This window comes from Schistosoma mansoni (assembly GCF_000237925.1).
Source record: "Schistosoma mansoni, WGS project CABG00000000 data, chromosome 3 unplaced supercontig 0105, strain Puerto Rico, whole genome shotgun sequence".
NCBI classification, from domain to species: Eukaryota; Metazoa; Platyhelminthes; class Trematoda; order Strigeidida; family Schistosomatidae; genus Schistosoma; species Schistosoma mansoni.
In genome coordinates, this window is record NW_017386009.1 from 877,465 (window position 1) to 894,668 (window position 17,204).

Here is a 17,204-nt window from a genome sequence, read left to right on the forward strand (position 1 = left end):
ATTGACTCATGATTTCAACTTTGAAAAATACTGAAATCTCCACAAATCCCCTTCTGATTATTCCTATATACTCATTTATTTCGCACTAATTCCTGATCAGTTTGTTATCTTAGTTTGCATTCCGCATATTTGATGTTATAATCTCTTATGAAAGTCATTTAACCAATTTATACTGGATTTTTGTCACCATAAAAGATCAAATTTTTATACTCTACCATTCGAAGTATTCTCATTGGGTGTGTATATGTGTAGATTTTTTCTCTGGGTAGCGTTTTTTTAGCGAGTTGGTTTTCTACGGGATGGGGTCTCTAACCCCATGCCTAACCCTCCTCCTTTACCCGGGCTTGGAACCGACAGTAGCCCCCGGAAGAGCTACAAGCGGAGTGTAAATGCTAACAGATAATGTTTATATGGTTTATCATCTTATTATTGTTTGGATAGTTGTTTTCTAAATATTTTACTTAATATTATTAAAACTCCATTTTAAAGTGTTGATATTTTAACAATTGGATAATAATGAGTAGATTTACTAGCTCTCTTTCATTAATACCTTCATTTCCCCCCCTTTTGTACACATGAACTTTATTATGATTAGTAAGCTCCGTTTAGTGTGTACACTTTCTATTACCACAACACTGACAGTTGAAAAAACTACAAGTTTACTACAGTTGTTACATATAATTTCTTCAATGTAGAGAGGGGGAGGGAGGAGGATTGATTCAATTTGAAACCTTTGTTTGTAAACCTTGTAGTGTTTCAATCATTTATATTGGATTCTATACTGTCTGTCCTTATTTATTTGTTTATTTTATTGTTTTTACTAGTTCATGTCCATTGATGGGTTCCGATAATAGTCACATGACCTTGTTTATTGACTTGTGAATAATTATCATATGATATAGGATTTTACAGATCAATAAATGGCGTTTATTTATTATTAGGCATTTCAATAGAGATTTATGTACTTATTTTTACTGGATAGATAGATGGAAAGAGTGAGAGAGAAAGGCAACGAGTCTTGTGAAGTTATGCGGTTCATTAAAGGCTATTGTGAAAAGAGCGCGCACTATAGATAGTATATTCATTGCTTATCACATTCATGTATGAATTATTGAATTATGTGAAGGGTGTGATTTTGTCGTTTTTTCATGTTCATGATAATTTTGGATTGATATTAGATGATATAGGAACAAAATACAACTTGGTCATGATATAGATCAAACTGCTGGTTATATTATGAACCTATTGATGATGGACAGTTAATTAGATAAGAGCTATTTTGTAAAAAGAATTTTGGTGGTGCGGGCTTAAACCCCAACACACTTTGTTCATTGTACTGTTTTCCGTATTTCTTTGTAATATTAATGTTAGCTTTAATGTCAAATCATGTTTGTATTAATAATTTGAGCGGTTGAGAACTGATTAGTTCCAACGTTCCTCTCAGCCACCTGGTTAGATTTTCATCAGGGAAATAATCGTCCCCAAATGCCCTGGTACGGCCGAGAGTGGGGAGAGTCCGCTCTCCCTCTCCAAATGCTCTCATATGGCCACGCGAATATGTAGCCTCTGACAGGGAAGTCCTACTCACTGCCTTCTCGTGGCATTATTGTTGTTTACGAAATTGAGAGAACGAAAAGCGAATGTCAGGCGCTTTAACCGGGTCGGTGGACATGGAGGGTCCACCTAGGGGAGTTGGAAAACCCTGATTTCAAACCAATGGTACATATGAGCTCCATGATCCTGAAGGAACAAATGGCGTATGAATCAATCGTTGGTCACCGGCTACCATGAGACTGCATCTCCTCACGATGTTCCACTGTCTTGTGAATCAGACCTTTAGGCCAAGGGCTCCGGGTGTGGCCGCCTAAGGAAACCATCGGCTTCAGTTTGGGCATCTGGGCAGTATCACAGCCCTCACACAAATCAAATGAGATTTGTGCGGCGCATATGTATTTGGTGCCCCTTTGTACCAATATTTATGTATTCAAATAAAAAATAAATAAATAAAAGGGAAATAGTCAAAATTATCGAAGGTAAATAAGGGTAAGAAACAATTTCGTACTATATATGCTCATTCAGTAAATTTCCAATGTTGCATTTGTTTCTGTTGAAAGATGTGTAACATTTGTAATCTAATAACTTTGCGTCTAATTTCCATCAACCTTCATTCGAATTTCGAGAAATGTTGATATAACTGATGTTAACTTTTTGGTAAATTATTCATTCTTATCAAGAATAATTAAATATATGTATATAAGAGAAAATATCAACCCATAACATTGTTAGTTGGTGCAAGCGGTGATGATGTTGTCTAGACTAACACAAAAAGGCTTCGTAATCCGACAGAATTATCAAAAACATTCATCTGAACTATAAGTCTTGTGAATTGTTTCAAAGTTACTCTTACTCTAGCAAGAATAGTCGACTTTTTTTTTACCAAACATTCAGGAGTTTTTCAAATGATAAGTCATGATTTAGTGATGCGTTCAGGTTCTGCGCCACTGCATATTTAGGCTTAAACATCCAGGGTAAAATCACTAATCTTCACATATGCAACATAATGTCATATCGAAATATATAGTACACAAACCTGTATTTATATCTGAAGGTGATAAATTTGTTTCATAATTGTTTATGGTTCATCATCTTTCAGTATTCTATCTGAAATATGTCTACCTTTCAAATTACTTATTTCCCCTTACATATTCATTCAACAACTTTTTCCCCTCTCTAGAAACAAAATCAAATCTTTAAACAGATTCTCTTTGTTTTCTCCGACTCATCAATGTTATATAGGATATCTATCTATCTGATGTGTTGTTATCTTTTCAGAAAATTTTTCTTTATTTTCAAATGTACATCAATAGAAATTATCTCATGATATAGTTATGTATATTCCAAATGTTTATTTTTAGTGAATCTTTTTGTAATTTACAAGTTATGTAATCGTTGTATAAAAACTAAAATATTTTCGGTAAAATTGTAAGCTTGTCAAAGAGATCTTTTATCACTCATATGTCAATTATCAATTCATTTAATTGTGTGAGGGCTATGATACTGTCCGGGTGCTCAGACCGAAACAGGTAGTTTTCTCAAGAGGTCACACCCGGAGCCTTTGACCTAAAGGTTTCTATCCACAAGGCAGTGGAGCATCATGAGGAGATGCAGTCCCATGGTAGCTGGTGACCGACGATTGGTTCATACTCCATTTGTTCCTTCAGGATACTGGAGCCCATGTGCACCATTGGTTTGGAATCAGTGTTTTCCAACTCCCCTAGGTGAACTTTCCGTGTCCACCAACCTGGTTAATTCTCCTGACATTCACTTTTCGTCCTCTCACTTTCGTAAACAACAGTAGTTCCACTAGAAGGTAGTGAGTAGGACTTCCCTGTCAGAGGCTATATACGCGTGGCCATATGAGAGCATTTTGAGAGGGAGAGAGGACTCTCCCCACTCTCGGCCGTATCAGGGCATTTGGGGGGGCATTGGATAGATGGTTTATCGTTCTAATGCTATGCATTTATTCTATCCAAGTGAGCATAAGAAAATTAAATTCTCAGAGTTTTTGCAATTTAGTGTGATTTACTCCTTCAGAGAATAGGTTATAGCTTTTTCATCTATCTATGTTTCTCATATTTACAATACCGGTTTCTTAAGTTCTCTACTTGTTACTTGTAGATTGATTGAATGTATACCTGTTCCACAGTAGTCAGTAACTTTTAAGAAAAAGAATAATTTGCTTATTGTTTAATAGTTCCTCTTTTTTCCGATAAACCTGTTTAATATGTGAAATAGATAAATTAGTAATAGTAGTCCACATGATAAGATCATTTAACTGACCAACTTTGTTATGGTTCTCATATACTGTATATTAGTAGATGTATTTTATTGATAAAGTTTTTATCACACACGCATCCGGTAAAGTATACCTCCTTAACCTTATGGGCATTATTATCCTCATTGATGTGATATTTAGTTTCAGGTGACGTTCCGTATTTGTGTCAACAGTTCTTTTTGGATAGCTTTCAGGTATTAAATATAAATGGAGCGATAACTCAGTAGTTAAGGCGTTATATTTTCAGCCACTAAGTCACAAGTTCTTACTTTGCACTACCTACTTCGGTTTGAACGACTGAATAATATTATTAGCTCTCACACTTAAGATGTGGCTTTGAAGTCAATTACACAAATCTCTATCTGACGAGTTGGATTTAAATGAATTTGACTTTTCAGTTAAATTTTTCCATATTTTTGATGCCTTTGTCCAGGAATTTGTCATAGATGACGAGTCAAATAGTTAGCTGGATCGAAACTTCGTTATTTTTGTTTTTTTCTCTTGCTTTTATGCTTGGGTTTTTCTCCAGTGTTTTCTTACTCCTGTTAGTTTTATTATCTTCCCTCTTGTTCTACATCTGTTTGTTGATTTTCTCTCTACATGCTTATAAGTTTAAGTTTGTGATGTATTCACAACTGATACAATTGTTCTGAGGTCTAAGAACACTTGGATCTATATTTTTATGTATACACCTTCAATCAATCAGTCATATATAACTCAAAACAGCATGAATTGTTAAATGTTACATGAACTCGAGGTTGGAAATTAGCAAGATGAGGTACAGACAAAAGGGAAATAATGTTAACCCTTATAGAAAGGTAAAAGCTGCAAATATTTTGATGATAGGTGTCATCAAATAATTCCGAACATATAGTGGAACCACTGAGTGGGTTATTTTGTAATTGTGAGCAGAGTATTAGATAAAGAATGTAAGTTCACCTGTTAGTCTACAAGCGTTCATCGACTAAGGTAGTTGAGGTATGTGTTTCGTTGTACTCATAATCAGGTATTTTGAGATATTATATGAAACGGCGAAAAATGGGTCACAGTGACAATTATATTCACTTAATATATTCGTATTTTGATCTTACCTTTTTCTTTTGAGTTTTTTTTTTCACGTTTAGATTTTTATTGTTTCCTATATTATTTACTTTTCTATACTTCTTGTCTTGTTTAATATCATCTAGCTGTTTTGATGCAAGGTGTGACAACTTCAACCGATATATACTCGTGTCAAGTCCTAAGTTGTTAATGACTGACTGATCACGAATGATATTTGTTCATATCAGGCATAAGTTTTCATACTACTCTACGAATGAATGTTTTCGTCTACAATAACGTAATTTAACGGTTAAATTAAATATTTATTTCTGAAGACTACTTTTGTCGTTGCTCTCTGTTGAATCTACCGACTGGGTTTAGATTTAATCCAAATTAAAAAAGATCGAAATTATTCTAAAATTCATGTGAACTCAGCAATACGGCAACTTGCACACAACTCATTAACACTAGTCTTCGAATAGTGAAACCAATAGTATCAACAAATCAAAAAGATAGAGAAAGTGACACGAAAATATGGATTCCAAAAAAATTTGAGCGTTGGATTATCGAAGGAAATTTACTAACAAAAATTAGATAAGTCGGGATCTTTCTAACACTCTCCATTTTTTTCAAAAAAGCATATTCATATGTGTTAAAATAATACCTTCATTGTTTTCACATACCTTCACGTATAAATTTGATTATTGAAGGCGAACCACTAAGTACGTTTATGTATTACTTTCTCTTTGCTGGTTCTTAGAATTTTAATGCTGCAACATCTTTTACCGCCTCAAGCAATACAAGAAATTCGTCAAATATGGCAGGAAATGAATAGACTTATTAAATGTAATTCAGAAATTTCAAGAATGCCTCTGAAATCGTCAGCTTCTACAATACCAGTTACTACTACTACTACTGCTGAAATTCCGAATTCTTCATCGCATAATGTATCAAATGTCGTACGTGAAAATTTTGCTCGTCGAGTTCGACAAGTTGTTAGACAATATCTTGGGCCTAAAGCATTTATCACAGATAATTTACCTGAACCTAGGTCAGAAATAGATTCATGTTTTAAAACAGATGATATTGTAATGCTTCAGTCGGACAATAGTCAAGAGTTGGGATTATCAACGTTAGATTATGATGAAAATGGTGAGTTCAATGATATTTTCTATTCTGAATTATTGTTCATTCAATAAAAGAAAATTACTTCAGTGTAAAAATGATTGTTTTTCATGTATTTATGAATCATATGTCATAGATGTACCAGTGATAAGTGATGCTAGATGAAATATCTCATTTGTTATCGGCAGCTACATCATGTAAAAACACCAACTTTCATGAGATCAATGAAATTAAACAATATTGCCTACTGGTAAATAAAACTTAGGCTTTGCAACTATTATATCTCATGTTTAAACCACACTTCATGTACTTTGGCAGAGATACATGGTATCATTCTAGCCGTTACATGCAAGTAAGTTTTAACTTGAAGTTGAATACAAAATTCTGCACTTAGTACATGGGTGTTGTAAGTTCAGCCTATATACATTCATACTCTAGGTCTTACGTCAAAACCTATGACTGATTAATGGTTTGAATATCTCCATCATCTTATTATTTATATGTTGAGTATCGCTACTTTTTAATGGGTGTCCTTATTTCTGTTATGTTTAAGTAGTTAGTCGCTTTTACTTGCTCGACTCGCCAATGCTACTTGGTTTATAGCTTAGTGTCCTAGGACTTGATCAGTAATACGTTCTAATTGATACGATTAACCTTGAGTTAGAATAAACGTCACTCCTATCGGTCTGGTAATTCAAAAGAATAAGCTTCTGTTCTTATATTTTAACCACCCAGCTTATATGCACGAATTATTGGGCCACTACACGCCCCAAATAAGGGGTCTTACTTTCTATACAATCATGCCATAAGCGGAAGGAACGAAGCCAACAGTACGTAATTAGTCAGTAATAGTTAGAGAAATAGTAAAACCTATGACGATAGTTAGTAAGTTTATAGACAGCTCACAATGAAGGGAATATATAAATAAAATAATACAGTTATCTACTAACTATACAATAAAAATATCGATGATAATAAACCGTAAATCACTACCAAAAGCTACATTTCCTTCAACATTCGCTCACCTACATTAGTCTCCATTTTTATCAAGGATCAGTGTGTATTAGAATGAATCTCTTCATTAGCGGTTTATTTCACTGGCGTTTCGAGATTTTTAAATTGCCTACCGCTTATTCTATGTTATTGTTTCTATTCTATTTGGTATTCTACTTATAAATGCTGTTTCTTTTCAATACAAAGTATAAGTATCATAAATAGTTAGTTAGTTCACCTTTCATAGACTGTTAGTTAGCCAGTCGCATAGTAATTTAACTCAGCAAAAAATATACACGAAAGTACTATTTTGCATAATGTTGGAAATTACCAAATAGTTAACAAACGTCTGTATCATCAATTTCAAGAAGGAAGTAATGTAAAGCTTAACTATTTGACTTTACTATATGTGGTAAACCTGCAAGAATACTTTTAATATTAATATTTTTGGTTGATTCAGGACATTATCCCGAAATAAAATCTAATTGTCATCTACTGAAGTTTTCAACCAACCACACCAGATTGTGTTATTACTGACCAACTTGATCTCATTTTGGTAGTACTATCCGGTTGACTAAATCGCAGTAGATATAGGGAGATTTGGACATGCGGTTCCGTGTATACTAGTTGAATTCTCTAACCACTGAGCTACTTCCCCACAAGCCTGGAGAATTTCCAACAGTCCTCACCTACAGTATCATTAGGAGTACACACGCTACAAGCATATTACTTTCAGTCAGTTTGGTAATTTTCTAAACTGATAAGAGTTCATCACGAACCACCCAACTAGACACCTATTTGTGGCGATCATTTACTTGATGATTGTTCTTGTTTTGCTTTTTTCTTTACTCCAAAGGAAAAAATTCAGCTTACGATTCTGTCATCAACGTCATTGAAGGAACGAATCCTTCTTTTACTAGACCTTTCATTCTGTCAACAATAACAACAATACCATCTACTAAGTCATTGTGCGCCAGTGTCGGTAGTAGTGATACAACGTCGTCTACCATTGGAATGTTTTCACCTGAAATATCAAACAAACTGTTTCATAATGAAACCAATATTATAGAAAGCAATTCAGGTGTGTTATGTCCTAATGTTACTGCAACTTGTGCAACTTCATCTAAAATTAATGATACAGGGAATACGGTAAGTTGGTTGTAATTGTTATGCTTGATTCAATATAATTTCTTTAAAAATCGTTACAATCAGTTGATCACTGAGTTATATCGACCAAATATCATGTTTGTCTAGTTCTTTAGTGATAGTCAAATTCTATTGATCAAGTTGTAACATAACCAATGATGCCGTTGGTTCAACAACGCGTGCACTATACTGAGATATTAGGCAGTTGAAAATAATCATCAGAAGAGAGGCATCAATTCCTTCAAGTTTGCAAGTGCATCTTGTCGACTAGTACCAACCGCATTGTCCATAGATGGTTATGTTCCGACTACTTTCAACTATCTAATACCTCGAAAAACGTTTAAAATGAAATAAATTTAGTGTATAGAATTCCTATTATGATAAAAGTGTTGTCTAAGTTTTTGCTAATATTAGTTTGTTTAAATCGCATAGTTCTTAAAATTGTTAGCAATCCAGATAATTTGGTCTTATGTTTTATGCCTGAACACCGATTACCACGACGCTCTATGCTGACTAGTATTGACGATGGTTGGAAGAGAGGGGCGGCCAAATCAAAACGTGGCATCAGTGCTTGAAGTCACTAACTTGTGGTCTTAGCCATGTTGGCAGATGCAGACTACCTGGTTGGGGTCCGCGTGACTATCGTAACCAATGGTTGGAGACTCTAGGTAACATGGTTCAGAATCGATCACAATGGCGTAGGTGTATACACTCTTTATCTTCCCTTAAACCTTGAGATTAAAATTGCTTCATAACGTTCTTCCTACCTATACTATATCCTTATATACAACGTATCTTTTATATATTACCACCACTAAATTAATTACTTCTACGAATCCGGTGTTCATCTTGTTGTGCTAACGAGGTATGGCAACTTGGACCGATGCATATATGTGCCTAGTCCTACGTTGTAGCTAACTGAATGTCTTATGTTTTAAATATTGATAGCATATTTCTTTGTAAATACCTTGGTGACTTGGTTTTAATGAAAACATAATTAGGTAAAGTCATAGAATTCGATCCATGGAATTCATTGATTTCTGGGTTCCAATAGTGTTTTACATAAAGTTTTAGTGATGTGGATCGGATTAATTCGCTCTTCACTCATCTTCTGTTTTTCTCTTATTTCTACATATTTTTTTGTGGGGATAATTCTTCTATTAAGTCCTAAGCTGACTACGACTAACTTTGAACCTCTTAAAAATGTTCAGAACATGATCAGGATTTTTGGATGGAGTTGATTTTACTTTGTCTAGTTTTATCGTATAAGTATTTATCCCAGTTTCTTGTTTCTCTCCACTGCTTTACTAAAAGGTTCAAAAGATATCTACATCTTGTGATGAAACTGTGAGTAATTCACCATTGTCATCATGTATAAAACAGACAGATGAACGGATTGTTTCACAACCACTAAATAATAACAAAAACAACATTAATAATAGTGTTTCTAATGAAACTCCATACACATCATCTACTGGTAATTTACCTCGAGTATCAACTAATTCACAGTGTTGTATGCTTGAATGGTTATTGTCTGAAGAAGCTGATCTTTGCATATTACCACCATCATTATGTCAGTCAAAAGTTGGAGATAAGCCACAGCAACAGTCAATTTCTGGAATCTCACCACCTTCATCATCATCGTTGCACAGTCAGGTGATTTCACCAAGAGCATCATGTTGTATGGCATCTTCCAGTCAAACGCACAATTTTCAGTATGGTTCACCTGTTTTGACAGAAGTAGCTTATAGCCCAATATCCATGTCCCAACAGAAAATTAATTCCGAACTACAAGTCAATAATCGTTCATTATTTTCTTCCAGTAATAGTGGTTCATTGATTACGACAACGACTACTGTTGGTGCTGGTACTGTTACATCGTCGGTGAATTTGTCGTACGTTGAAATTCGATCTTCACAACCACGAACTGAGAGTTTATTAGTTGTAAGTGTTTAATCTATTTGATATCTGTTTATTTTGGAATCTTTGCCTATCATATACTTGTTAGTCATGCACTTAATCATATTTATGTAGGTTTGCAAATTTTCCCCGCTTGTTATTGTTATTCAGTGTTGAATAACTAATTGATCATGTTCTATATTAGAATTACGACCGCTTAAATGAAAGTTTTAATATGACCTGCATTTATTAGTTGTTTATATTTGGAATTCATCAACTGAATGTGATTGAATGCAACGTACTGTCGATATTTACACTTTAATGATAAGTAACGTAAATTTACTGTAACTTGTTCATTAAAGTACACAAGTATCTATTCGGCTTAGAGTTCAACACTTCGTACAGCCTGATTATACTATTCATCTAATCGAACTGCACTGGATCTATAAGTGTGGGGTTGGATCCTGCAAATAATTGATTCAAAAGTTGTAAATAATCTATTACATTGAAGTCGATGTATGTATATATATATTTATACAATTAAATATGATTAAAATTGTAAGGAGAGATAACTACTGTCTAGTGGTTGGATTATACAATAATTTGCAATTGTTAAGTCGCAGTTTCGAATCTCACTACTCTCGCTATATGGATTTGAACAACTGATTAGTGTTTCACTAGCCCTTTCTCTCTCTCTCTCTCTCTCTCTCAGAAACACAAGTGTATGACTAAAAACCGAGTACATCTATCACGTTATATGTATATTAACCTTAGATAATTTTGCAACACTCCTATACTTTACTATAGACTACTACCTATAAATAAGATTGTAGAGATTCAGAAAAGGATATCGTCCAGAATTTCCTTCACTGGAACTTTTTCATTCATTTTAATAAATAATAATTCATCAATCTTAAAACAGTCAATCCCAGTTGCCATATCTCATCAGGACAACCAGATGCACTTAACAAAGTGAGGAGTAAAATAGTCGAAATAATACATGTGTCAGTCGTGATGAGAATAACTAGTGCAGTGAGTATTATTCAAAAAAAATTCCCAGGTACCTACTGTAGAAGACAATTCTAAGCACACCTGTGTAGGAAGTTTTCCTTGACGGTTGGTTTTCCAAGATTTTTGTTACCATATCTCCTTTTGAATTCAATATTCGTGAATAATATCTTCGTCACTGTAGGAGTTCTTTTTTGTCAATAAACTTGGTATGAGTACAATTTTCCTCAAATGTTTGGATTTTATTCAACTCATTATCAATTGTATCCTCCGTGCATACTTATTTAACTCTCATGGATAATGAGTATGAATTCATTTTCTATTCCTCTTGACTAGAATTCGACTTTAAATTTTGTACAACTATTCTACGTTGGTCTTTGTAGAACATGCCTCTTAGTCTTCGTCTCAAAATATCAAAATTATATAATTCTGAGTTTACATTAGAGTCTAGTATAAACAAGGGACTTATTGTAAACTCTTGTAGGATACTATTAATATTATTTAAGTCTCATATTTCAATGCCGTTTGTATATGTTTTATTACTAATGGAATCTGTCGATTATGTATGTCAAAGAATTATGTTATGGACTAACTATGAAACATTGAATCAGTCATCTACACAACGTAGGACCAGGCACATATATACATCGGTCCAAGTTGTTATACCTCATTAGTATAACAAGATGAACACCGAGTTCATAGAAGCAGCTACCATTGAAGTAACTGCTATGGATTTGGTGTTCATCTTGTTATACTAATGAGGTATGACAACTTGGACCGATGTATATATGTACCTGGTCCTACGTGAAAAATTATCAACTTCTATTTGTTACTTTAATTTTCTTTGAAAATTTTTAAAAAAATAATTGATACTGTAACTTATCCTTATATTTAACATAGATGACAAACAATACTAATTGAATTTAAACTTCACCCCATTGCACAAGCAAGTGGCTATCAGGACTCAGTGACCGAGTGGATAACGCGATGGCGTTTGAAGCGAGGGTACTGGGTTCGAGTCCCAGAGCGAACATCAACTCTGAGATGCAGGTACATCCAGTTGATGAGTCCCAAATAGGACGAAACGCGCATCGTGGATTCCACTGCTAGCCACCATTCATCTTTGCTTACCATGCTTGTGAAATAAGGCTATATCGAGGCAATACGCATAGTATGCACATATGACAATAAGAGACTGACCAGTTGCAGTCCTAAAAACGTCAATGGGAAGATTCAAACAAACAATACTAATTGAATAGATGACTATATTTATAACTATCAGTACTTGCACATCCTTACAATATGAAATTGTGAATAAAAGAACTTCGTCTAACTGTACTCACTTTATTGATTAGTTTATTAAGGAAATGTAGGTTTAGCTTATAATGGATATAGTTTAAACAATCTATCTCGCTTTACCTAATGTCGATTTCATTTCATTTATTATTATTATTATTGACTGGATTCCAATTTATCTTTTATATCTTCAAAAATATTCTTTTTTTTAATACTAACAGCGTTTACTTCACCCAGCAAAAAATCACTCTGTTGGACATCATACAGATATGAATACTTCTGATGGGGGAGTAAGTCATTACCATTTCTAATATAATCTGTCAGTTAAGTATTTTCATAAAATTAATTGATTCTTGTCTCGTGTTAATTCTGTCAAAGTTTGTTTCAAGAAGTTGGGTGAAGATCAGTTTTATTTTTAAGTTTTATTTGTCACAGATTGATCTCTTCTAGGGTGGTATTGAAGATCAAGAAGCACTTGACAACTTGACCGTGACCGGATCAGGCTGAGGGTCTTCACGGCGAACACTTAAATATTTGAACCATTACATTGGGACGAACCACGTGTCTATTGCTCTTTAGTTTTTTACTGTACAACAACAATGACTACAACTGGATTTTACCGCTTTAAAGTTTTAAGCTATTAATTACTACTACTGTATATGCACCTTAACCCAGGAGGTATATACCTCTCTACTGACTTGACTGAAAACAGTCCATGACTTCATGAATTGATACCATGTCTAATATTTTTCTAACCTAATTTTACACATTAGCCAGAGTAATTGCTCGTTCACAGAAAGTTTCAATAATTGTCCTGATTCTTTCAACACCAACCCTGCTTTCAACTTCTGCATTGTGATAACGCTTTGGTTTTTCATCTGGTACGAGCGGAAAAAAGTGTAATTTATTTCCTTTTTGTTTGCCTTTACTTATCTAGTAAAAATGTCGAATGGTTAACGTGCAACTATGCAATCTTTCTTAAGTTTCGTTCCATAGAATTAGACATTGAAATTTCTACATTTTGGATTTCTATGAATAACACTAATCGATACTGTTTTCATATGTAAATTACGTTTATGCACTTTTTCTTTTAATTGAATGATTTCTCTCTCCCATATTGATATTGACAGCCATTATAATATATGTTTACTTGTAATAGTAAGTGAGATATGGGAATTAAACAGTCAACTGTTTTACATTTTCAGTGCAAAAATCCTACAATTATATTTTGTGATAGACTTTTTGATGAGCTTTCACCAGCATTGCTATACCATACACTCAACATTTGGTTGAGTGCCTTGGTACGACCGAGGGTGAGGAGAGTCCGCTCTTCCTCTCGAAACGCTCTCACATGGCCACGCGTAATATAACCTACGTCAGGGAAGTCCTACTCACTGCATTCTTGTGGCCGGGTGTTGTTGTTTACGGAATTGAGAGGACGAAAAGCGAATGTCCAGCGCTTTAACCGGGTTGGTCGACACGGAGGGTCCACCTAGGGAAGTTGGAAAACCCTGACTCCAAGCCAATGGTACACATGAGCTCCATGATCCTGAAGGAACAAATGGCGTATGAATCAATCGTCGGTGACCAGCTACCATGGGACTGCATCTCCTTACGATGCTCCGCTACCTTGTGGATCAGATCTTTAGGTCGAAGGCTCCGGGTGTGGCCCCCTAAGCAAACCACCTGTTTCAGTTTGGGCACCTGGACAGTAAGTATCACAGCTCTCACACAAATCAAATGAGATTTGTGAGGCGAATATTTATCTGGTACCTTCTTGTACCAATATTTATGTGTTTTTAAATAAAAAAATAACACTTAACATTTGGTATATATGTTGGTATCTTGATGAAATCAAATATAGGACAGATTGATGAAATTTAAAACATGTTATTTGCAAATTAATTTAGAATGGTAAATGGTGTTGTTCTATGTTGACCGTAGTGTTATAGTCATACATGTAAACGGACCTTCAAAAAGTAATTCATAAATATTTTTATTTACTTTAGCATTTACTGAAGTTATCCTCTCCAACATTACCACGTTCTGTAGCTGTGACCTCTCAACTTGTTCCAGATACAACTGATTTTAACACTTCTAACATAATTACAAACACTGAATCTGAAATCAATAATTTACAACGACAACTAAACAATCGAAAATCGGAATGTCGATTAATAGCTGTTTCTCTAGATAATCTATGCAATAATCAACCAACAACAAATTCTAGTAAACGATGTCGTAGTGGTCCTGCAACTACACAATCAATTTCATCACCATTTAGTCCACATATGTCACCCGGTAATAAACGAACTCGACATGCTTCACAATTTGAAGAAGTTCCTTCGCCTAGTATAAGAAAAAATTCTGGTATATCTGAAGCACAAAATTCAGATGTAATTCCTAGTCCACCTTTCACATCGTTAACACAACTTCTTTTACAAGATTTTCCATTAGTCTCTGATATAATATCATATTCTTCAGTAGATTCTCCTAAATATACTTCTTTATTTGGACAAAATGATTATCAATGTAAATCTACTAAATCTTTTTCAAATGCTGCTGCACAAGGATATGAAAATCTTCAATGTAACATGATAACTTCACATGACAGAAGTAAAATAATCAGTTCAAATATTTCACAAAGTGATCATTGCCATTCGATTAATCCACCTTCTGTGGTAACAAGTGAAAAATGTACAAGTCAAGGTAATTATTGAATTTCTTTTGATGTATTCATTACTGTTATATGATTCGCATCATGCTTATACTCTTACTACTTCTACCACTATGGGATTTGAATCGACAACTGCTAATGTGGTATGGCACCTCGAACTGATGTCCGTACTTACGAAGTTCTACGTTGTAACTGACTGACTGACTGACACATCATTCTGATAATTGAATAATCAATTTTATTGTATCGTTCTATTTCTTTTTGATGATTTAATTTGAAAACGTTTATCTAAAATGTATCAACTACATATTGGATAATCAATTCCTGATGAACAATATGCCGAAAAGTTATAAATTAAGCCTAAATAACAGCTAACTATTTAATTTCATACTTTATCAGTGGTTGTCTAGCTAAAGTCAGTCTGTGATGTATGGTCAACAAACTCAGTCAGTCAGTCAGTCAAAACGTAGATTTTCGTACACAAGTACATCAGTTCGAGTTGCCATACCACATTAGCACAGAGATCCAGTTGTTGATTCAAATCCCATAGTGGTAGAATTAGTAAGAGTATAAGCAGTAATGGGAAAGATTAGGGTTTGAAGATGTTATTGAAGGAGTATATTCCAGTGAAATAAATTTGAAAAGAAAAAAAGATAGAGACATGAAGAATTCAGAAGATGAGAATTTGGTAGAACACAAAGAGTGGATGCACCTTCGCCATTGCAAACGATTTTCAGCCATGTCATTCAAGGTCTCTAACCATCGGTTACTGTCGTCTAGCGGATCCCAACCAGGTAGTCTACACCTACCAGCATGGCTCAGTCCAATTGTCAGTGACTTCATGGATTTGTGCCACGTTTTGGTCTGGCCGCCCCTAGCTTTCTTCCAACCTACTCCTACACCATAAAGCATGGCACGTCTGGGTAGCCGGTGGTTGTGCATACGTAACACGTGTCCCATCCATCTCAACTGATGAAGTTTCACTATTTAATCAATCGATTTGCCATCCTTACCTAGTACCCGTTTCCTAACAACTGCATTACTTACCGGGTGGTCCCAGGATATACGAGCAATGCTTTGAGGACACATATGATCGAATAATATTAGCCTACGAATATCCTCCACTCTTACCGGTCATGTTTCGCTGCCATAAAGTAGAACGGAACGAACTGCTACACAGTAAACCCGTCCTTTGGTTGGTAGTTGGATATCTCGCCTACTCTATAAATGACGCAAGTTGGCGAAAGCTAGACGAGCCTTCTTTATCCGTACTGAGATTTCGTCACACACCAGACCACAAGGGCTGATGAGACTTCCAAGATAGGTGAAGCGGTCAACACGTTCAACTATTTCACCCCCTATCATTAGTTCAGGTGTCGATGCATAGTTGCTTATATTGGTCAGAAGACTCTGCAACAAACTATTCGACATTAAACAGAGTCGACAGATTTCTAAGCATTTCATTCTTACTGACTTTTGTCATAGAGTACTACTATGGTTATTGTTATTCTTAATCCTACACGAATGATTTTAAGTGATTACTATTATTTCTATTGAGTAGTTAGAAAGGTTAACATGTTAATCATTATATTGAATCATATTGGTATATTGACAATACAATATTTGTACTTGTATGACATATCACTTTACTTATATTTACCATAATAGGCCTATTCATCAATTCAAATAATGTTACTTTCAGTAAACCTATGTCATCTTCTTTTGATCATCAACCTAATGATGAAAACACATTGTCAACATTTTCCTGGTCAACATTATCACCCAATTCTAATGTAAAATCTAAATTAGAAAGTAAAGATAAATATTTTGTAAAAACAAACAAAGATTCAGAGAACAATTCCACCAGTAGTTTAATACCTGGACAATCTAGTATATGTCAGTTATTATTAGATGCACAATTGGAACCAGAAGAAATATCAGATGCTGTGGCTAATGTTGAAAACTATTCAAATTTATCATTCAATAATAATACTTTTTCCACGATCAATAAATGTAAAGAAGAAAGGAACAGTGATGACACGTCATCTTTTAAAATTAAGTAAGTTGATTTATAACATTTTGTTGTATGCTCAATTCTCATGATCATTATCTTATGTGTTGTACTCGGAGTATTAATTGTTTGCGTATTCTTCCATTTTATTCTTGTTAAAAGTCGACACTGTT

At 34.4% G+C, this 17,204-nt stretch overlaps 1 protein-coding gene across 1 annotated transcript in view; it reads left to right on the top strand.

Moving 5' to 3' along the window:
* Window positions 1-17,204, top strand: part of Smp_163010 (hypothetical protein) — a gene marked incomplete at both ends in the record, with an annotated part of 55,121 nt that overhangs the window by 22,634 nt on the left and 15,283 nt on the right. Inside the window, 6 exons of the mRNA XM_018791307.1 lie at window positions 5,637-6,028; window positions 7,851-8,143; window positions 9,455-10,084; window positions 12,565-12,633; window positions 14,353-15,052; window positions 16,689-17,079. Coding sequence (XP_018645520.1) covers window positions 5,637-6,028; window positions 7,851-8,143; window positions 9,455-10,084; window positions 12,565-12,633; window positions 14,353-15,052; window positions 16,689-17,079 — 2,475 coding nt within the window. The remainder of the gene's footprint in view (window positions 1-5,636; window positions 6,029-7,850; window positions 8,144-9,454; window positions 10,085-12,564; window positions 12,634-14,352; window positions 15,053-16,688; window positions 17,080-17,204) is intronic.